Source organism: Amblyraja radiata, chromosome 13 (assembly GCF_010909765.2).
Source record: "Amblyraja radiata isolate CabotCenter1 chromosome 13, sAmbRad1.1.pri, whole genome shotgun sequence".
NCBI classification, from domain to species: Eukaryota; Metazoa; Chordata; class Chondrichthyes; order Rajiformes; family Rajidae; genus Amblyraja; species Amblyraja radiata.
This window is the reverse complement of record NC_045968.1, coordinates 3508808-3533090: the sequence shown is the minus strand read 5'-3', so window position 1 is coordinate 3533090 and position 24283 is coordinate 3508808. Positions and strand designations below refer to the sequence as shown.

At 43.1% G+C, this 24283-nt stretch overlaps 1 protein-coding gene across 1 annotated transcript in view; it reads right to left on the bottom strand.

The window, feature by feature from the left end:
* The window catches only part of pik3cb (phosphatidylinositol-4,5-bisphosphate 3-kinase catalytic subunit beta), a 196938-nt gene that overhangs the window by 7484 nt on the left and 165171 nt on the right, over positions 1-24283 (bottom strand). The window contains exons 16-20 of the mRNA XM_033031101.1: positions 23733-23911; positions 21966-22075; positions 9664-9742; positions 5434-5601; positions 513-636 (exon numbers count right to left, since the gene is read on the bottom strand). Coding sequence (XP_032886992.1) covers positions 513-636; positions 5434-5601; positions 9664-9742; positions 21966-22075; positions 23733-23911 — 660 coding nt within the window. The remainder of the gene's footprint in view (positions 1-512; positions 637-5433; positions 5602-9663; positions 9743-21965; positions 22076-23732; positions 23912-24283) is intronic.

The window sequence follows — 24283 nt, the reverse complement described above, 5'->3', positions numbered from 1 at the left end:
GGCTTCTGTGAATTGTCCCTGGTGTGTGTAAGGTCGTAAGGGATAGGAGTAGACTTAGGCCGTTTGGCCCAACAAGTCCACTACGCCATTCAATCATGGCTGATCTATTTCTCCCTCCTAACCCCATTCTCCTGCCTTCTCCCCATAACCTCCGACATCTGTACTAATCAAGAAGGATTAGTGTAAGTGTGGGAGGATCGCTGGTTGGTGCAGACTCGGTGGGCCGAAGGCCTGGTTCTGCGCTATATCTCTAAACTAAACTATACTGAATTACGATGCGCCATTTTTACAGCAGAAAATTATTGTTAGACTGAGACATTTAAATGGATAACCACTTGATCGCTTAATTCAGGTGACGAGGCCCCAGATTTAAATATTAACGTAGTTATGTAAAGCATGGTGGAGAAACGGAGTATCAACCCTGCAGGAGAGGAAGACTTGGTTGGCAGGTTACATTCTAGTTCGATCCCCAGTCACTGCTCTGCTATTTTACAAACTATATTGCTTCATACCTGACCAGTTTCACGGACCATGATGTTGTCGCTGTGTCTGTCCCCAATCCCGAGTACATACGTCGCTACACAGTAGCCCGCACACGACAGCGTAAACTCCTCAATTGCTCGCTCCAAGGCATCCCTACAGCCAAGCCCAATATGGAAGAAGAAGAAGAAGAAACAAAAAAATCATTGAATGTTGGTCTCTTAAACTATTGATAATAAGCATGTCAACAGTTTTATCATTCAGAACTAAATATGAAATTGCAGGAACTGCACAGCTGGCCAGACGGCATTTTTTTAGAGAGAGTAAATGTTCACATTCTCACAAATACTGTAGTGAACACAAGCAAATATTTGATCAACCAGAGCAATGTTTTTTGTTCCTGTTTCTTTTCACTGTTTAGTGAAAATCCTGCCCATCAGTTCCTTCCTTTTGGACTTGGCAACTGAGGAAGTCCACCTACTCCAATGCCCTCAGAATTGCTTCCAATTAATATTCAGAAAATAACGATCCTTAGTTGATATTTTGTAGATAAATCTACTGAGGGCCAAATATCCCTTCCTGCACTTTACCTGATGTCATAAGACGTCGGGGTTCAGAATCAATAAGGAGGATCACTCCTTCCTGATTGTGTATATTATTGTGTTCTAACCTGGGTCTACTAATGGGTCAGGAACCCCGTGACATTGTCCAAAGAACAAGTGTATGATTAGGATAACGCTGAGCTATTGACTAACATATCCCGTACAGATAGATACAAAATGCTGGAGTATCTCTGGGGAAAAACGATGCCTGCTGTTTTGGGTTGGCATCCTTCTTCAGATGGGTGAAGAAGGCTCCCAATCCCAAACGTCACCCATCCTTTTTCTCCAGAGATGCTGCCTGTCACGCTGAATTACTGCAGCACTTTAAGTCCGTCTTCTGTAAATACCAGCATCTGCAATTCCTTTCCACATACAGACCTCCAGGAGCTGTGGAAAGGACTCTTAGGCCTAAAGGGCCTGTCCCACGAGCATGCGACTGCATGCGGCAAGCGCGACCAAACCAGAAGCGGGGGCCGCGCGGAGGTCGAGTGAGTGACATGAAGTTTAAGCGATGTCCGTGGGAAGTTTGCGCGTGACGTACGGCGTCAAGACGGTGTGTACGGTGTCAAGACGCTGCGCATGCCCGTCGAGGCGGTGTGTACGGCGTCGAGGTGGCTGTGGGCCGGCAGGCCTTTGCCGCGCGGAGTTTTTGAACGCGGTCAGTTTTTCAGAGCCCCGCGCGATGTCGGGGCCAGCTCCGCACAACTCCACACGGCTCCAGCGATCGAAGTGGGACCGGCCCCGTGAGGCCGTACGGCTCAAGCGACCACGTTAGGTCGCGCTTGCCGCATGGAGTCACATGCTCGAGGGACTGGCCCTTTAGTCTTAGTCTTACCTGATGTCTACGTCAATGCCAGGTGGTTCATTCAACTTTGCCGTTTAGTTCGTGGATGTAAACATTAGCGCTGAGTGACAAACTAGGTGGTTTTGGAGAAAGCTGAGAGTCAATCACATTGGTCTGTCCTCAAATCGCCTGTCTATTTGATGATGCAGAGCCATCCCCATCATCAAAGACCCCTACCACCCATCGCATCACATATTCTCCATCCTGCCATCTGGGAAGAGGTACGGGAGCATTAGCTGCAAAACCAGCAGGATGTTCCTCAGCTTCTTCCCGCAGGCTATAAGACTGATAAACGGACTTTGCCCCCTGCCAAAGTATCGCGCACCAACCACCAACCTGGACACACTGCAGCAGAGCCACTGTCGTGCCGCTGCCGATCGGAACGCCTGTTGATGTTTAGTAGAGAGTAGAGTGTTTAATTTGTTCATGATATATCTATTTTTATTTCTATTTATTTTTTACTGCACACTGAATGGACACTGGTTGAGCAACTTTGTTTTGTTTCCTCTGGGTATGTGAGTACTCAGGAAAATGACAATAAAGATATACTATATACTATATACTATTTGACTTCAGACTTTAGAGATAAATCTGTTTATTTGACTCCAGACTTTACAGAAACAGGCCCTTTGGCCCACTGCGTCCACACTGACCAGCAATCAGCCCGTACACTATCCCACACACACTAGGGACAATTTACAATTTTAACAAAGGTGATTAACCTACAAACTTGTACGTCTTTGGAGTGTGGGAGGAAACCGGAACAACCAGAGAAAACCGGGAGAAAACGTACAAACTCTGTACAATCAACACCCATAGTCAGGATCAAACCTCAGTCTCTGGTGCTATAAGACAGTAACTCTACCACTGAGCCACCACATTTATGGGCAAATGATTTATTTCTCAAGGGGACACCAGTGAACTAGATATCTAACAACAATTAAATAGCATTATGGTCATTATTACAGTTGCTAGCCTTTAGATTATGAGACCAGGAACATGCCGTCATTACATCTCCACACCATGCACATATCACCTATTGCAAGACATCCACCTCTGTGGCTTTCTTTGAAAATAGAGTGACTTGGACATTAAGAGTCCAGTGGTTAAAATGTTGAAAGCAGGAACCTTACTGTACATTTCAACAACTATTCTGCTTTATCCATGAACTGCAAGTTCAATTTGATTGCTACATGAAACGCCATCGATTTGTGGAAAATATTCCTGAAAATCAAAACTCACAACTTGCTATGGGTGCAATTAATAGATTGGTCAAAAAATTCGGTACTAAATTCTTCCAATGGCTGTAGTTATTTTTCCCAGACATGCGCAAGAATTTCTTTGGAAACCTAGGCAGAAATCCAAGCCAAATCAAGATTGGGATCATCCAAAATATTTTCACAGCAGCTCACTGTTTTCTCCGAAGGGCTCAAAGTCAATGATTTGTATTTAATTTTGTGCATCTTTACTGCACACAGACTGTAGCACTGGTCCAAATAGACTTGGCTCAGAGCAAACCTGCCATTATTTAGCAATAGTTTAGAGCCGCATGCATTGGGTGGAGGCGAAGCCTTAACCACATTACAGTTTTTCACTGAATTCTGCGGCTTCATTAGATGCCGTGGAACATAACAGCGACTGCCTATGAAAAGATGGAGAATGAAGCAATGAGGGTTTCGCTTGCCATAAACATAGAAAATAGGTGCAGGAGGAGGCCATTTGGCCCTTCGAGCCAGCACCGCTAATGCCCAGAATGCAAGGTTTTTGTACACATTTTTTGTACTATTACTGGGCAACGAATATTAAAAACATAATCTATTGGATGGACAACACATGCCAACATGTAAAATGGTTAATAATGGTGAGAAGAGATTGTTCGCCTTTTAATATAGGCGCGATTCTTCTCTCTCCAATAAATTTGAAGAAAACAGTATATGAGAAAGACCCGATTATCCATAGTACCCAACGTATCTGGAAACGTGGTGAACCCTTAAACTGAGAAATGGAACTCTTCTCACCAATTGCCAATAATCCCTCGTTTAAGCCGTCTATTTTAGACAAGGCGTTCACACACTGGGAAAGATTAGGAATTAAAAAACTGGGAGATCTTTATGAGACGGGAACTCTTCCCTCATTTCAAGAAATACAGTCGGAATATCATCTGAAAGGTAGGCAATACTTTAGATATCTTCAAATACTAGACTATCTGAAATCATTGCTAATATATATGTGTATCAGGTGCCAGGGCGAGAGTTTACTTGAAACACTGTGTAGCCAAGTTACATAGCTGAAAAACAAAACCAAGCTGCAGGTACTGGAGATCCTGAACAAAAACAGAACATGCTGGATGCAGGGTCTAGAGGCATGTAGAAGAGCAATTTCTGGTGCTTCTTTGACTTGAAACATTGGATCCGTCGTCTCTTTCCACAGATGCTGCCTGACCAGATGGTGCATCCTCCTTTTATGTAAGTTACTATGACCTTTAAATCACCAGGTAATAACACAGCTCGATGTACAGATGGATCTTGGGGACGAATTTCATGGATCCCTGAAGACATATGGTATATGGAGAGAAGGCAGATACAGGATACTGAGTTGGATGATCAGCCGTGATCATATTGAATGGCGGTGCAGGCTCGAAGGGCCGAATGGCCTACTCCTGCACCTATTTTCTATGTTTCTATACTAGCCTTCATTTGTCACGGTATAGAATACGTCTGGAAGTCATGATACATCTCCATAAGACTGGTTAGGCCATATTTCGAGTATTACATGCAGTTCTGATCCCCATTACAGGAAGGATGGGGAAGGTTTGGAGAGGGTGCAGGTGAGGTTTACCCGAATGCCAACACAAATAGGGGGCATTAGCTATAAGGAGAGGTTGGGCAGGCTTGGATTGTTTTGTCTGTAGTGCCGAAGAAATCTGATAGATGTATATAAAGTTGGGAAGCGTAGATAGGGTAGAGAGTCTGAACCTTCCCCCCCCCCCCCCCCCCCCCCCCAAGGTGGAAATATGGAAAAACTAGAGGGCACAGCTAAGGTGAGAGTGGCAACGTTTAAAGGGGATGCGCGGGACAATTTCTTTCTTAAAAGACGTTAGTGGATGTTCAGTAAGGACGTTTTGCAGGGAGAAAAATAAGTAAACTAACGCAAAAAAGTGAGCAGGTATTGAATAATGCACATAGACAAATGATAGAACATAAAACAGCACACCACAGGAACAGGCCCTACAGCCCACAATGTCAATGCCAATAATGATGTCGTTAATAATGTAACGGCTCACTGGCCACAGCAACAAGGAATACAATACACAATACAATTTATTTGTCACTTGTACCTCATAGAGGCTCAAATGAAATGTTGTTTCTGCAGTCATACACACAAGAAAAAAAGACCCAAGACACAACACAATTTACACAGACATCCATCACAGCGCATCTCCTCCTCGCTGTGATGGAAGGCAAAAAAACTTATCTCTCCCCTGCACTCCCCTGAATGAAAACTTACGGAGAATTCTTCTCTTTAATCCAGTTCAGCAAAGCATCTTTGTTGAAGGCAGCAGTAGCAGCAACATTACTGTTGTTGAGTTGTATATTGGCTATTGTTTCTGAAGCAGAAACCACCTGAATAATGCCAGATCTATCTCCCGTTGCAAGGCAGCCATAAGGCAGAACTCTGAAAAAAGAAACACATTGATGATGAAGAGAGGGCAATTTTATTTTGTAGTCGTCGAGAACGGCAACTGACTCTTTGTCCCACCCAGGCCATGCCAATCATCAAGCTCCCATTTATGCTAATCCTACAAGAATCCTACTAGTTAAAAAAAAATAATTCTTCCCACATTCTCATCGACACTCCACAAATTTCACCACTCAACCTAGCATGCTGAGCATTTTACAGTGGTCAATTAATCCATTGACCAACCTGCACATCTTTGGGGTGTGGAAGGAAACCAGAATACCAAAAGAGGAAACCCATGAGGGAGAAACATGTAAACTCTATACATATGGAGCACCCGAGGTCAAGATTGAACCTGGGTGCCTGGAGCTGCGAGGACAGTGGATCTACGAGCTGCGCCACTGTGCTGTGAGAATGACACAAAGAACTGACGAAGGGAGGCTGTTTAATAGTTGTCTTCAAATGCCATCTTTCAACAAACAGTGGTACGGAAACAACATCTGAACTGAAGGTGGGATTTTGTCAGCAAGGACTGATGATGAAGGTACACAAAAATGCTGGAGAAACTCAGCGGGTGCAGCAGCATCTATGGAGCGAAGGAAATAGGCAACGTTTCGGGCCGAAACCCTTTGGGTTTCAGCCCGAAACGTTGTCTATTTCCTTGGGTTTCGGCCCGAAACGTTGTCTATTTCCTTGGGTTTCGGCCCGAAACGTTGTCTATTCCATATAACCATATAACCATATAACAACTACAGCACGGAAACAGGCCATCTCGGCCCTACAAGTCCGTGCCGAACAACTTTCTGCCTATTTCCTTGGGCTTCGTCCCGAAACGTTGTCTTTTTCCTTGGGTTTCGGCCCGAAACTTTGTCTATTTCCATATAACCATATAACCATATAACAATTACAGCACGGAAACAGGCCATCTCGGCCCTACAAGTCCGTGCCGAACAACTTTCTGCCTATTTCCTTGGACTTCGTCCCGAAACGTTGCCTATTTCCTTGGGTTTCGTCCCGAAACGTTGCCCATTTCCTTCGCTCCATAGATGCTGCTGCACCCGCTGAGTTTCTCCAGCATTTTTGTGTACCTTCGATTTTCCAGCATCTGCAGTTCCTTCTTAAAAGGCTGATGATGAAGCTCTGCTTTAAGGACAAAACATCCTTTTGTATTACCAGGTCATTTTTACGGGCAAGTTCTTCTCGGTTTGCTTTTACTGCATAAACTCTGATGGAAAACTCTCATAAATAATAACCCAAAGAATTTTTCTCTCTGGAATTTGGCTGAATTTGGAACTCTTGGTAGATTTCCACAAAAGATCAACAGATGGCGCTGCAAAGTCTCGCAGGCAGCCCTCATTCAGAATCCTCACCAAAGCCAAGAAAGTCTACAGATTCCAGATGCTGAGGAGTTTATCTATTTTCCCCTGGCACAGAAATACTTCTGTGGCTTCTCTCAGTTTAGAGCAAAATACAATTAAAACCCAGAGTACCAAATACCTATTTTGGCCAGCACTGATAACCTTTATCTGCTCATGTTTTAACAAGTTCCATGTGCCTGTTCAGAAACCAAATACATTGCTGGTAGACAAAAATGCTGGAGAAACTCAGCGGGTGAGGCAGCATCTAGGGAGCGAAGGAAATAGGCAACGTTTTGGGTCAAAACCCTTCTTCAACCCGAAAAGTTGCCTATTTCCTTCGCTCCATAGATGCTGCTTCACCCGCTGAGTTTCTCCAGCATTTTTGTCTACCTTCAATTTTCCAGCATCTGCAGTTCCTTCTTAAACAAATTCATTGCTGGTGTCTGAATGTAAGCTGGGCTTATCAATAGCCAACATAGGTGCTTAAAACCTCCGAGCCTGTCTTATGTGGCATTTGCATATTTTTGCATTTATAAAGACCAATGCCAAGGTGCACATTGGCTGCCCAGTTTGCAGTAAATAATTCCAGTTTAGACTATTTAAAATAGGACAAAGATAGACACAAAATGCTGGTGTAACTCAGACCGAAGAGGGATCCTGACCCAAAATGTCACCTGTCCATTTTCTCCAGACACGCTGCCTGACCCACTGAATTACAGCAGTTATTTGTGTCTATCTTTGGTAAAACTAGTATCTACAGTTCCTTTTTATTTCAAAATTGGACAATACAGAGAATGGGAGATTGACATCAGGTTGATAGAAACAACACCTCATTCACTGCGAAGATAGACACAAAATGCTGGAGTAACTCAACAGGACAGGCAGCAACTCTGGAGAATAGGAATGGGTGACGTTTTGAGTCAAGACCCTTTTTCAGACCCAATTCCTTCTCTCCAGAGATGCTGCCTGTCCCACTGAGTTACTCCAGCATTTTGTGTCTATCTTCGGTTTAAACCAGCATTTGCAGTTCATTCACACTCCCTTGATTTCCCCCCAATACACTGACTAGTTTGGAAAAGAGTCTGAAGAGGGGTTTCGGCCCGAAACGTTGCCTATTTCCTTCGCTCCATAGATGCTGCCGCACCCGCTGAGTTTCTCCAGCATTTTTGTCTACCTATTTATTCTACAATATTTGTCAGGAATTAAACAGTGCTCGAGTAAAATGAATTATTATTAAAGACAATGCATTTTATTACATTTTATAAATGTTATGTTTTATTTTTATTCCAGAAATAATCTTAGTTGTGGAAGATTAGGGGAGGGTAAGAAAGGCAATAACACTATTGTGACCAATTAATGTCTGCCTTATTGAAAGTGGGAAGCTCATCTCATAGAATAACAATTGAAGCCCATCTGTGCAAGAGGTTCAAAGGGTCAGTTGGCACCGTGCCAGAGCATTTTAACTTGCCCTCCTTACAACTCTGCTGGGCACACCTCCAACCACTTCCCCTCTGAAGGCAAACTGCGATGAAAGGTTCCGCAGACCCAGGGGTCAATGGGGTCACCGCAAGGGGAGAAAAACATCCTGGTTGGAAAGGCAGCTTGACAGGGAGTCAAGTTGAGGACATGTCCTCTGGGTGTAGTCCATCTCATCCTGCCCCTTTTAATCAACAATTTCATTGCTGAAATTCTGCAGATTTGGTACAAATGACTGACAGATCTACAAGCAATTCTTGGCAATAAGATGTCCTTTTCCTTCCTTGAGCCACGTTTTAAAATGATTTACTGATGCTTCCATTAGCAATGCTATTACGTTCGATGACTGAAATTTATAATAATAATAATAATAAATTTTATTTATGGCCGCCTTTCAAGAGTCTCAAGGACACCTAACAAAAATTTAGCAGGTAGAGGAAAAACATGTAAGGGGAATGAAATAAATAGTAGAGACATGACTAGTACACAAAGTGAAGACAGAATTCAATACAAAACACAATACGAGGCAATTAATGCACAGATGAAAAGGGAGGGGGACGTGGGGCTAAGGGTAGGCAGAGGTGAAGAGATGGGTCTTGAGGCGGGATTGGAAGATGGTGAGGGACACGGAATTGCGGATCAGTTGGGGGAGGGAGTTCCAGAGCCTGGGAGCTGCCCTGGAGAAATTTATAGCACTAGCTGCATCCAGAAGTGCCTTTTGCACTAAACAGATCCATTCTTCTTTGTCTGAAAAGCCTACACTTCAGACCACAAACAAGATACAGAGCTAAAGTGCACCATGCCATGGGTGATTTGACTTTTAAATAGTTATTCTACTGCTTTTTAAATTATCCCAATTACTCACAAAAAAACTTAAATCAACGGCACTCAAGATTGCTTTGTTGTGGATGAACTAAATTCTGGAAGAATGCACCAAAGTGTACTGGCTGTAACATCATCTTCAAGAAAAAGCATGCTCCAACTCCGTGAACACATCAAAGTTAAGACGAAGGTCCCACATAATGAACCCATATGCACTCTTCTAAGCTAACTATGCCTTGAGGCCTAATCTGTCTCCTTTTTCCGCTCGGTGCTTTCCTTTCCATGTGCTTCAAATTTTCAGATGGAATAAGTGGAAACGTTCACGCACACACTGTCACAGTCTGGTTTGTAAACTTATGCCAGTTGAAAGGCAGCTGAAGGAAGTGAACTGTGGGAGGCCTACCTGAGGTCCAAGCCTGCCTCCTTCCACAGCAAGTCCATCAAGTGCAGAATTTGCAGAGCCAGCATGTCCTGTCGAAGATCTGAGAACAAAAGTAATGTGAAAACTTACTGTACATCTGTAGATTACAACACTTTTTTTTAGAAACTCTGCAAGCACAATAAGACTATAATGCCATGAGCATGCCACGGTAGATTTTTAATTTCAAATTGTTTTAAAGCGATGGTTTAATGAAATATAATATCTTTATTATAAATCAGTACTTCTTGCATTTTTCTTTGTCTGGATATGCTCCATTAATAATAGCAGGCAAATCTAAAACGGTTAAGTAATTACAGAAGGAATGATGTCAAATGTACTGAATAATGAAGATACAAGGAACTGCAGATGCTGGTTTACAAAACAAAAACACTTCGTGCTGGAGTAACTCAGTGGGTCAGGCAATATTTCTGCAGGATCTGGATAGTTGACGTTTTGGGTCTTCTTGGCTTCTTGGTCCTCCAAAATATTCCAAATGGAATTTAAACTGGAGGTGGGGACCCTTCTTCAGATTGATTGTAGTAGAGGGGGGGGAAGCTGGAAGAAAACAGGCCTGGCTAGTGATATAGGTGAGGAGATTTGACTGCCATGTGGATTAACAGAAGATACAGACAAGGAGACATGTCTTGGATGGAACTGCAGATGCTGGTTTAACCCGAAGATCGACACGAAAGCTTCAGCAAGAGTCTGAAGAAGGGTCTCACCCATTCCTTCTCTCCAGAGATGCTGCCTGTCCCGCTCTGAGTTACGCCAGCTTTTTGTGTCTACCAGATAAGGAGACTATAGGGTGTAGGATAAGAAGAGGGAAATGCAAAGAGAGGAAGAGATACAAAGTGGAAGGGGATGGGGGAGTGGGGTGGGTTAGGGGAGAAGCGGTGTACACACAGATGGGTCACATTGAAGAGAGGAAGGAAAAAGGGATGGAGGCTGTTTACCTACAATTGGAGAATTCACTGTTCATATTGTTGGGTAGCAAGCTACACTAGCAGAATATGCGTTGATATGCATGATAAATGGTAGGGAATTGAAGAATACAGTTGAACAGAGGGATCTGGGAATAACCGTGCATAGTTCCTTGAAGGTGGAATCTCATATAGATAGGGTGGTAAAGAAAGCTTTTGGTAAGCTGGCCTTTATAAATCAGAGCATTGAGTATAGAAGCTGGGATGTAATGTTAAAATTGTACAAGGCATTGGTGAGACCAAATCTGGAGTATGCTGTACAATTTTGGTCGCCCAATTATAGGAAGGATGTCAACAAAATAGAGAGAGTACAGAGGAGATTTACTAGAATGTTGCCTGGGTTTCAACAACTAAGTTACAGAGATAGGTTGAATAAGTTAGGTCTTTATTCTCTGGAGCGCAGAAGGTTAAGCGGGGACTTGATAGAGGTCTTTAAAATGATGAGAGGGATAGGCAGAGTTGATGTGGACAAGCTTTTCCCTTTGAGAATAGGGAAGATTCAAACAAGAGGACATGACTTCAGAATTAAGGGACAGAAGTTTAGGGGTAACATGAGGGGGAACTTCTTTACTCAGAGAGTGGTAGTGGTGTGGAATGAGCTTCCAGTGGAAGTGGTGGCGGCAGGTTCGTTGGTATCATTTAAAAATAAATTGGATAGGCATATGGATGAGAAGGGAATGGAGGGTTATGGTATGAGTGCAGGCAGGTGGGACTAAGGGAAAAAAGTTGTTCGGCACGGAATTGTAGGGCCGAGATGGCCTGTTTCCGTGCTGTAATTGTTATATGGTTATATGGTTATGCATTTAGCTTGTTGAACATCAAGCTGGTCAAATTCATTTACTTTAAATGCCATGGAGGGTGTACGTATTTTTCTATTTCAGGTGGGTGTCTCGACTTTAATGAACCAGTCCTTTGGAAATATTCATGACTGAATCAGACTGTTCGTAAACATTATGGATGATCTGTCAGACTTCAGAAGTGAAAGCTGGGATACTGCCAAAGGTAGTTTTAGCAAAACAGGCAGCAGATTCCACTTGCATGAAGTACTACACTTGAAGGCTTGATTTTATATCTTCAATCAATTGTAGAGTAAGCAAAATGAGTTGAAAACCATTAGCCATTGATCCTTTGTTAACTGAGGGGAAATGAAGGTAGAGTCTTTGCAAGAAGCAATTTATGTCTGTCATTCCGAATACACGTTTCTGCTCCTCAATAAGGGTAAATTGGGCAGGTGTTCACTATTGTACTGCCAGAACAAGTAATCTGTCCACCATTAATGCTCACGAATTCAACACTCACAAAATTCAATAACAACCAGGGACTAAGATTAGGGAAATATTTGCTCCTTTCCAATAAGAAAAATGTCCCTCTCATAGAACATGTGAAATAGCATCACAGGTGCAGCAGGAGGCCATTCGGACCTTCGAGCCAGCACCGCCATTCAATATGATCATGGCTGATCATCTAAAATCAGTATCTCATTTCTGATTTTTCCCCCATATCCCTTGATTCCTTTAGCCCTAAGAGCTGAATCTAACTATCTCTTGAAAACATCCAGTGAATTGCCCCCCACTGCCTTGTGTGGCAGAGAATTCCACACTCTGGGTGAAAGAAAAACTCATCTCAGTCCTAAATGGCCTACCATCTTATTCTTAAACTGTGACCCCCTGGTTCTGGACCAAGTTACCTACTACCTTATGTAACAAAATCTGCAGAAAACCCGGATTTTTAAAATAAATGTGGACAGATTAGCAAATTGATAACTAGTTTACACCCTTAGCTCACGCTAGTGGGCCTTGAACAGAAACGTCCCATGTTCTCCACAGATGCTGTCTGACCTGCTGAGTTACTCCAGCACTTTGTCCTTTTGTGTAAACCAGTATCTACAATCCCTTGTTTCTACATCGAGTACTGACCCGTTGAGTCACTCCAGCACCGCGTTTTACGCAAAATTTGATCATTTACGGTTACTTGTGTCAACACTGCGTTCACCAACTTACAAGATATATAATATCATGGTTGCTTAAGAACCACATTTCACTGCATTTGATTGATGTTTATTGACTTAACTGTTCTAATTCCTTGTTCAATATGTGTGTGGCACATCCCTGTGTGGAGTTGCACTATTCCCAGTGCCCAGTACACTGGCAAACTATTAATAAATGTGTCATTATAACAAGAACTGCCCTCTATTTCAATCTCAGCAGTTTATTTCCTGAACAATTGACAGATGACTAATGTGTGCTACTTTTTGTCTTTGAGTACTAACCAGGAACTTGGCTTGGGCTAACTAAGCTTTGGTAATTATCCCCGCGAGGCCAAAATAGTGAAGCACGGCTGCCTTGGATATTAGCAACGCAGATTTGACGTCACTGTGCTTTGTTCCACATTTCACTTAAGTTTTCTCGTACAATTCCTCAAGATCGCTTCTCATCGAATCAAGCGTCTGGAGTGTAATTTATACAATTGGCAAAAGGTGACTATTGAAACGTTTCAACACCTATCAAGCAAGATATTGGAGAGACAAGGAACTGCAGATGATGGAACCTTGAGGGAAAAAAACACAAAGTGCTGGAGGAATTCAGCAGCCCAGGCAGCATCTGTGGAGGGAATAGGCAGATTATGTTTCAGGTCCAGAGCCATCTATGTGAAAGATGAAAGGTTCCAACCTGAAACATTGTCCTACACAGATGCTGCCTGATTCACTGAGATCTTCCAGCACTTTGTGGTTTGCTCCAGCAAGAATAGTCATCTTTCCTTCATGTTAATAAAAGGCATTGCCAGTTTTCATTGCAAAACGTCCAACCTATACTTGCAAACCAGCTTAGGGTAAGCTGAGTGTGTAGGAAGGAGCTGCAGATGATGGCTTGCACCGAAGATAGACACAAAATGCTGGAGTAACTCAGCGAGATAGGCAGCATCTCTGTAGAGAAGGAATGGTTGATGTTTCTCAGTCTGGAGAAGGATGTCAACCAGAAACGTCACCCATTCCTTCTCTCCAGAGATGCTGCTGTTCCCGTTGAGTTACTCCAGCATTTTGTGTCTATTCAAGGTAAACTGAAATTTAGTTTAAAGATGTGGGATTGAGTGTGTCAAGGCAGGCACGCCTTATGACCAAACTTCTGCAACAGCAAAACTGGTGAAATACAAAGTCTGTACTATGATTAAACTCTGCTTCTTCAAAAAATAAAGTCTAAGACCACACAGAGTTTTGGTTGAATTCCTGGATTCTCGATCACAGGATTCTGCACGTCATGTCACAGTGACCGCAACAAATCATCTGACAGCCTGCTTCACATGGTGTTACTGTGCAGAAAAATCACCAACAGCGATGTCAACGTTTTTCCCGGGGAAGTGGGTGGCAGTGAGGAAGCCAACAAATACAATGCAGGTAAAGCAACAAATCAGTTATCTCCCAAATGAGAAAAACAAACATTTTGTATCCACTTAGTTGGATTCTCTTTTGTCTGTTCTGCCAACTAACCACCATTACCCATACAATAAGATCGAGCCATACAGAGTGGAAACAGGCCCCTCGGCCCAACTTGCCCACACAGGCCAACACCTCCCATCTGCACTGGTCTCACCTGCCTGCTGTTTCTCAATCATTTAGGTAAAAACAAAAGCAAATGGGAAGGAGGTGGGTATGGGGGAAGAGAGATAGAGAACCATCCACACTATCCATTTCTCAGTTCTAAACTATTATTTTGCTTTTACAATCTAATTGGTTGGTGCTATCAACTACACAAGCGAAGACAGTGCTGGCGTAACCCACTGAGTCACTTTTCTTTTTGTAAATCCACTGGGTCACTTTTTTTGTTTGTAAACCAGCACCTGCAGTTCCCTATTTCTATAAATATGCCAGCGAATGTGCCCCTCATCTCATTGAAATCCACCCAATTAGGCATATCTCCATTGTTGCTTTGTTCCAGCTTCAGGATTTGGAAGTGCACAAACCGAGATTCCCAGATTCTTCGTGGGCCGACAGTGAGACAAGTGGTGAACCACTTTTGGAGCCTCGCAACGGCGATTTACGACTGTCTGCAGCCTGAAATGTCTGAAACCATGATACTCAAGTTCATGCAGGTTCGACCTGCTGTTGGAAACCACATAATGTGTATTGGATCCTCAAGCTCTGGCTTTGCCTCATATGTTTTGAGATATAAACATATTAGCATTACATGGCCATTTAAAATTCACCACATGAATTTGGCTGAGAAAGAAATTTTGCATTAGTTAATTTCGCTGAAGTATCAGCTTAAGATGGAACCTTGATAGTATTATACAGCTGTGTAACATGAATCTCCAGTCACTCTAACAAGTCCTCGCAAGCTATATGATCCATCTTATTCACATATATATATAATACACACACACACACAATCTTGCACAAGCTCCCTTCAGCCTTTCAAGTACATTCAAAATGCTGAAGTGTTTTCTTCCATTTAAATGCATTCAATCATGAGTGGGGGGGAAAAATGCATAAATTAGATTAGCAGATTAGTTAGAATGGTGTCTTCAAATATTCCTTCACATTAAAAGCATTGAGCAGCTTGGAATACATTCCAAAAGGCCTGCCTTCACAGAGCACTGGAATAGGGGAAGAAATGCCAATTGTGAGCGATTATTAAAGCACAGAGCCTGAGGTTTAAACATTTGCTGCAAGACCGAAAATATAGTGTGTAAATTGGTAAAGTTGCAATTTTTAAAAACTTCATATCGAAGCATCTTTACATTTAAAATGCTGCTCAAATCTTCGAAGTTCCTAAGTCATAGGAGCAGAATTAGGCTGTTCGGCCAGCAAGTCTACTCAGTCATTCAATCATGGGTGATCCTTCTTTCCCTCTCAACCCCATTCTCCCGACTTCTTCCCATAACCTTTGACACTGTGGCTCATCAATTCTACTCCCTGTTCCTGAATCTTTCTCCTTTCTGTACCTTCCCACCACTTATCTGCATGATTGAAATTTATTGCATTTGCCGTAGTTTTTTGTTGTCTGGTTTTTGGTGTTTGATATTATCTAGTTATCATTTACCAAATTACTTTCACAATGGTAAATTTGCATTTGCAGGTTAAAACAACATAATCTTTATGATGTGGAACTGTAATGCAGATTGGTCCTGATTTAGTTTGGAGATATAGCATGAAAACGGGACCTTTGGCCCACCGAGTCCATGCTGACCATGGATCACCTATTCATGTTAGTTCTGTTATCCCACTTTCTTGTCCACTCTTTACATTAGGAGGCATTTTTTAAGAGAACAACTGACCAACAAATTTGCACGTCTTTGGGATGAGGGAGGGAATAAATCCCAGGGTGAACATGCTGCACACTCCACACATCACAGCACCCGAGGTCAGGATCGAACCTGGGACTCTGGTGCCGTGAGGCAGCGACTCTACCAGCTGTGCCACTGTAACTTTGAATCTACAGTTGTTCTAATTCCCCTGAGAGGACAGTCGGAAACCAGCAAGACAGGAGAGGCAAGGGTATAGAGGAGGCAGGAAGAAAGAATTGGGGGATGGTGGTGAGGGTAAAGGTGCTGGCATCATATGGTGGATGCAGAAAGCTGAGACTGGGTTGAAAGTAGATAGAGGGAAAAGCCAAATCGACTTTGCAAATAACATATGACACCAACTCAGACACTTCAAGCAGTTTTTCAAATATGCACCATGTCACAGCGAACTGATTCCTGTTTAAATGTTTAAAATTGTGTTTCACCAGTTTTCATTTAAGTCTTCCGTTCCTTCCTCACTGGTTCACTTTGAAGTTATCTAGATGAGTTCCCCTCCTCCCTTAACCACTTTCTTTCTGTACTGTAGAGCTCAGATTTCTCTAATCTTTCCCTCTCAGTTCATGCCCTTTGCAACAGTGATCAGTGCTGTTTCTTTCCTCTGTACCCCTTCCAACATATCCACATCTTGTGTGATGTGGAGCTGCACTCCCAGTGTGGTCTGACCAATGTACCGTGAAGATTCAGCAGAGTTTTTGCACATTTGTGTTCCACCGATCTGGTTCAACAATGAAGTCTTCCATCAGCTTTGAGTTACATATTGAAAATAACTCTTCCACTAATGGACATGTTTTTGGGTTTCCCTGCACAAGCTCAATTCTATCCTTGATCTTATAAAGGTGTATAAAATCTTGAGAGGAATAGATCGGGTAGGCACACAGAGTCTCTTGCCCAGAGTGGGGGAATCGAGAACCAGGGGACCTTCATTCCATCGAGGGGATTTATCGCAGTCGCTGCCTCAAAAAGGCTGGCAGTATCATCAAAGACCCACACCATCCTGGCCACACACTCATCTCCCTGCTACCTTCAGGTAGAAGGTACAGGAGCCTGAAGACTGCAACAACCAGGTTCAGGAATAGCTACTTCCCCACAGCCACCAGGCTAATAAACCTGGCTCGGACAAAACTCTGATTATTAATAACCCATTTTCTGTTATTTGCACTTTATCAGTTTATTTATTCATGTGTGTATATATTTATATTATGGTATATGGACACATTTATCTGTTTTGTAGTAAATGCCTACTATGTTCTGTGTGCTGAAGCAAAGCAAGAATTTCATTGTCCTATACAGGGACACATGACAATAAACTCACTTGAACTTGAACTTGAGTGGTTTAAGGTGAAGGGGGAAACATTTAATAGGAATCTGAGAGGTAACTTTTTCTGCAGATAGGGTGGTGGGTGTAGGGAATGAGCTGCCAGGGGGGGTAATTGAGGCAATTCAAGAAACATGTTCCCGATGTTGGGGGAGTCCAGAACCAGGGGCCATAGTTCAAGAATAAGGAGTAAGCCATTTAGAACGGAGACGAGGGAACACTTTTTCTCACAGAGAGTGGCGAGTCTGTGGAATTCTCTGCCTCAGAGGGCGGTGGAGGCAGGTTCTCTGGATGCTTTCAAGAGAGTGCTGGATAGGGCTCTTAAAAATAGCGGAGTCAGGGGATATGGTGAGAAGGCAGGAACGGGGTACTGATAGGGGATGATCAGCCATGATCACATTGAATGGCGGTGCTGGCTTGAAGGGCTGAATGGCCTACTCCTGCACCTATTGTCTATTGTCAATTAGACATGTACATGGATACGACCAGTTTAGAGGGATATGGGCCAAACGCAGGCAGCTGGGACAAGTATAGATGGGACATGTTGGTCAGTGTGGGCAGGTTGGGCTGTAGGGCCCGTTTCCATGCTCTATACACTGTGTGATTGTTATTTTATCATCTATCCAGTGAGGTGAATCTCCTTTGTCTGTTGGCCAGTATGTGGGAGGGTTGTCAGGACACACGTTAAGAGCTGTCTTCAGAGAGCCCTGAGGGAATTGGCGGAGAGGGTGGGGCCGGAATTGCAAATCCCCAAACTATGGAGAGGCACAAACTCGCACTTCCATTAAAATCTCACACACTATGTGATGTCCACATCCCCATGCAGAGGTTAGGCCTGCAAAGTGATTACCGAACACAGGTGCTGCCCAAGATTCTTTGTAACCTCCGTTTAGGCAAAGGTGGTGATGATCAGGAGGGAGGGCAGTGCACAGGAAATGACCCCTCGGGAAAGGTCAACGTTCTGGATAGAGGAAGTATCTTGCAACAAATGGGTAGAGGAGCCATTAAGCCCCAGATTTGCTTGAAACAATATTGGAATGATCTGGCTGTTGGACCATTGTCTATACAGTCCACTGAAAGATCACCTCACAAACAGGTTCAGGACATTGATGCTTCCCTCATGCCTCCCATGAGGGCACTCCAACCATGGCCTCTTGGGCAATATGCTCCTCAATGTCCCACTGCCAGCCATCACATACTAGCTATAAAGTAATTTGGAATTAAGAGAAAGACACCAGAAGAAGGGTCTCGACCCGAAACGTCGCCTATTTCCTTCGCTCCATAGATGCTGCCTCACCCGCTGAGATTCTCCAGCATTTTTGTCTACTACATATATCCAAGTCTTTCTTAATGCTAGACGCTGCCCTGTCAGTATATGGCTAAAAAACACAAGCAACCAACTCATTATTCACACAAAATCATAAAAGGAATGAACAAGCTACAAGATGCAGGAGAAATGTTCCCAATGTTGGGCGAGTCCAGAACCAGGGGCCACACAGTCTTAGAATAAAGGGGAGGTCATTTAGGACTGAGGTGAGAAAAAACTTTTTCACCCAGAGAGTTGTGAATTTATGGAATTCCCTGCCACAGAGGGCAGTGGAGGCCAAGTCACTGGATAGATTTAAGAGAGAGTTAGATAGAGCTCTTGGGGCTAGTGGAGTCAAGTGATATGGGGGGAAGGCAGGCACAGGTTATTGATAGGGGACGATCAGCCATGATCACATTGAATGGCGGTGCTGGCTCGAAGGGCCGAATGGCCTCCTCCTGCACCTATTTTCTATGTTTCTACAACAGCACAGTGCTGCAGTGGTGGGGTCACTGTCTTGCAGTGCCAGAGACCCAGGTTCAATTCTGACAATGGGTGCTTTCTGTACAGAGTTTTTACCGCTCTCCCCGGGAATGTGTGGGTTTTCACTGGGTGCTCTGATCCAATCCAAAGATGTACAGGTTGGTTGGTTAATTCATTTCTGTAAATCGTGTGTAGGATGCAATACTAGGGTAACATAGAACTCGTGTACGGGTGATCATTAGTCGGCTCAGACTCGATGGGCCGAAGGGCCTGTTTTCGCATTGTATCTCTAAACTAAACTACTTCACAGTAGAAAGGATTCCGTTTCTGACCAGGAGAGGTCACTGCTGCATTTCATCAACTACAGATTCAATAGGTTTTTGCTTTCCTTCTGTTTCTGAAGCAAACATGAATCTTAACAATGCTAAAACAAAACCAAATAGCCTTTATTATATCCAGCTGTACTGCCCACGTGTGCCTTTTCCATTCTAGATCTACAATGCAAACCAGTAAGCATAGGAGTCACAGTGCTGCTAACCTTTCACAGAAGGATGGTCCACAAACTGAGATCAAAGTCTGATGTGATCATCAAACAAATGTATGTGTGTGCCCGATACAAACTTTATATGCACACAATCACTATATCGAGACTCCCAAGTCCTTGTTCTAAAATAAAGTTGATTCAGCATGGTTAAAAATGGACGGTACATGCTGTCATTGGATGGCTATGCAGAATCATCCTACTGAACACATTCAGCGTACAGTTATGCCCCTGTCCCACTTAGGAAAACTGAACAGAAACCTCTGGAGACTTTGCGCCCCACCCAAGGTTTCCGTGCGGTTCCCGGAGGTTGCAGGTAGTGGAAGCAGGTAGGGAGACTGACAAAAACCTCCGGGAACCTCCGGGAACCGCATGGGAACATTGGGTGGGGCGCAAAGTCTCCAGAGGTTTTCGTTCAGGTTTCCTAAGTGGGACAGGGACATAAGTACTCACGATATTTTATAAATCCATACACACTGGAGTAAATCACACTTATGTTAATAAACTAAACTTTGGATCGTAGTGTTGGGCTTTTTAGTTTAGACAATAGACAATAGACAATTGGTGCAGGAGTAGGCCATTCGGCCCTTCGAGCCAGCACCGCCATTCAATGTGATCATGGCTGATCATCCCCAATCAGTACCCCGTTCCTGCCTTCGCCCCATATCCCCCGACTCCGCTATTTTTAAGAGCCCTATCTAGCTCTCTCTTGAAAGTATCCAGAGAACCTGCCTCCACCGCCCTCTGAGGCAGAGAATTCCACAGACTCACCACTCTCTGTGAGAAAAAGTGTTTCCTCATCTCCGTTCTAAATGGCTTACTCCTTATTCTTAAACTGTGGCCCCTGGTTCTGGACTCCCCCAACATCGTGAACATGTTTCCTGCCTCTAAGGTGCCCAAACCCTTAACAATCTTATATATTTCAATGAGACACCCTCTCATCCTTCTAAACTCCCGAGTGTACAAGCCCAGCTGCTCCATTCTCTCAGCATATGACAGTCCCTCATAGCATCCTCCTCACAGTTCACACTGCCACCCAGCTTGGTGTCATCTGCAAATTTGCTAATGTAATGTTTATCTAAGAGATACAGCATGGAAACAGGCCCTTCGACCCACCGAGTCCGAACTGACCAATGATCACCCGTACTCTAGTTCTATCCTACACAATAGGGACAATTTACAGAAACCACTTAATCTGTAAACCTGGACGTCTTTGGGACGTGGGAGGAAACCAGAGCACCCAGAGAAAACCCACGCGGTCCCTGGGAGAATATATAAACTCCGTATGGACAGCAACTGTAGCCAGGATGCAACGCGGGTCTCTGGAGCTGTAAGGCAGCAACTCTACCACTGCGTCAATGTGCCGGCCTTTAAAGTTTGCTTAGACCCTACCTATAAATCTCAGCGTTTGATTGGAAGTACTTTAATTGTGTGAACTGTCAAGCTTGGAGTAGGGGTAATTGACAACAGTAATCTACCCGTATCTCGCTTGCAATGCATGGAGACAGCCACAGGCGGCAGCAGATTAACCTGCTCACTACAAGCTCAACTACTTGGTCGCTCATATGTACTGTGCTGATTAAACTCAAATCCAAAAATGGTCGGCACACCAAAACTGACCAGGACAATTATGATACCACTTGTCGTGGGAAGACATTAAGCTTTGATCTGAAGAAGAGTTTCGGCCCGAGACGTTGCCTATTTCCTTCGCTCCATAGATGCTGCCGCACCCGCTGAGTTTCTCCAGCACTTTTGTCTACCTTCGATTTTCCAGCATCTGCAGTTCCTTCTTAGACATGAAGCTTTCTTTAGTTTAGAGATATTTTCAAGAGAAACAGCTTGGAAACAGGCCCTTTGGCCTGCCATGTTCTACACTGACCATCGACAGCCCTTACACCAATCCTATATTGCCCTTACACCAATTCTATGTTATCCCACTTTCGCCTCCTACTCGCCAGGGGCAATTTACAGTAGCCAATAATCCTACAAACCTGCACGTCTTTGGAATGTGGGAAGATAGCGGAACACCTGGAGAAAACCTACACGGTCACTGGGAGAATGTACAAACTCTGCAGAGACCGCACCTGTAGACAGGATCGAATGCAAGTCTCTGGTGCTGTGAGCGGCAGATCCACTGCACTCTAATGTGAGACATTATTCCAGAGTAATAGTGGAATGTGCCAAAGAACTAATTAAAAAATAGCTTTATATCCAGTTGAGTTTACTTTTCCACCACCCCCTTCTTTTCATGATTTAAATGTCACATTGAAGATGTTATTTCACTGTAATGATTCCCACATATCACAAAGGCACGTCATTATTACAACATCGTTTTTGAGGCAATAAACTGAAAAAGCTTACCATCGCCATTTTTGAAGATAATTCCCACAGGGTCTCCTCCCAACATCTTATTGTTGTATAGAATCCAAAGAGGCTTCATTTTGGAATCCATGTACTTACATTTGTCTATACTATTAAAGTCAAGAAGGATCAGATTAATACCAAAAACAAATTGCTAAAATGTTAATACTGCAATATATTTGCTATGAATCTGCTATGAATTACTGTATTTGAAATTTGCCCATCTATTTTTCAGTATAGGGTTAACATTCAGTCAAAATTCAAAATATAGATTTATTGCTGTGATGTTAGTCTGACATTAAGAATTGATTAGACTGCATATTTCCACTCTCAATACATGGAATGGGTTTCAAGTTCTGGGAAGGCAGCAATTGTTCAGCTTTTTCCACTGATACACGTTTTGCAACAGATAATACGACTTCCCACCACAACTCTCGGCACTAAATCCTTGTTTGTGACACCATGCCTGAAGTTGTTTCTGGGGTTACGTCCACGCCCGGGTGGTACTAGAAAAAGACCACGTGCTGACCACGGGCGCCCTGTGGACTTCCTGGACTGTTGGGCACTGCGGGGGGTGGGAAGTATCCTCAGTAAGGAGGGGGAAATAGTAATTTGAGAATATTTGTTTTGCTTGTATTGTGGTGGTGGGGTTGTTTGTAAATAGCATTTTTGTAAATAATTGATTAAAATTATTTTTGGTTAAAAAAAAAAGCCTGAAGTTGGCATCCACTCTCCTTCACGAGGCACTTGGATTGTAATCATCAAAATAAATACTTCTGAACTTCGGCTGTCTAGCAAGGCAAGATCAGTTCACGTAGCGAAAATCAGGAACTGAGCTGATTCTAAGTGGGTTATTATGAAATATTTGTTATCTTACCAGAGCATGACTAACCACTCAACAAAATATTATTTTCAAATGACTTCAAAACAGGGCGATTGAATTAAATCTCATTTTCAGTAGCAATGTATTGCTAGAAACAAAAAAATATATGTACATGCGTACACTGCACACTTTACTCATTTGTTTTACCACATAAAAGCTCAGCTACATACTCTTTACCTGGAACTTTTTATGATCTTTTATCTTTTGTTTTATGTTGATACTGAAGGATGTTAGTGTTAGATCACTAATCACTTTTGAACATTTTAAAGCCGAGTCCTCAATTGTGTAGGACGGAACTGCAGACGCTGGTTCACACCAAAGATGGGCACAAAATGCTGGAGTAACTCAGCGGGACTGACAGCATTTCTGGATAGAAGGAATGGGTGACTTTTCGGGTCGAGACGCTTCTTCAGACTGAAGAAGGGTCTCAACCTGAAAAGTCACCCATTCAGACTGAAGAAGGGTCTCAACCTGAAAAGTCACCCATTCCTTCTCTCCAGAGATGCTGCCAGTCCCGCTGAGTTACTCCAGCATTTTGCATCTATCTTTGAAGTCCTCAATTGCTGACTAGGTTGTGATTAGCCGATTAGATCTGGCATTTTCTGGCCGGAATAACTCAGCAAAACATGCAGGTACTGTTTACCCAATGAGTCATTGAAAAACTATGCCTGTTATTTCCCTCAACAATCATCTACTGCACAAGTTAACCTACACTTTGCATTCATGAACAGCTTATCTGTGGGAGTGAATGGACCTCCCACTGTCTGAATGAAGTTTACAAGCTCGTGACATTCTAGTTATGTCAGTGCGCATTTGGAACTATTTCAAATGCTGTGCTTTTTTTTCCAGACTCCCTTATGTAACAGAAAAGTGAATGCACTTACTTCAGCTCAGACAGGATTACACTGGGATCGAGTGGTGACTTGATGTCAGATAAAGCTTCCTTGTACACAGGCTGTTTTAAGCAGGTATGCATCACATCCTTCAGTTTATTCTTTGCCACCTTCAGGGAGCTAATTTTCACTAGATTATTGATAGCTTTCATCTTATTCAAGGCTTCCATCTGTAATCAGAAAAAAAATCCAGAAGCTGTTTTTCCCTTTGATAAATTCAGAGAAACAGCGAAAATATCTCACATGATATTAGCAAACACCAATATATTCCTCTGAATTTGTCCTTTTAACAGTTTCAACCTGTTTATACAAAATCAGTGTAAATACAAGTAATTTCACAATGATTAACTAAAACCTTCAATCTGAATTACATTATTTAATAGGCATAAGATGTACTTGCATTCTGAGATGAAGCACTTAACAGATGCCAATACAGATTTGACGAGATCAATATTATAATAAAGCACAGATGAAGTACCTCTATGTTAAAGTGCTCTGTGAATAATGACCAGTTCTTCTGACTCAGACCCAAAGTATTTATT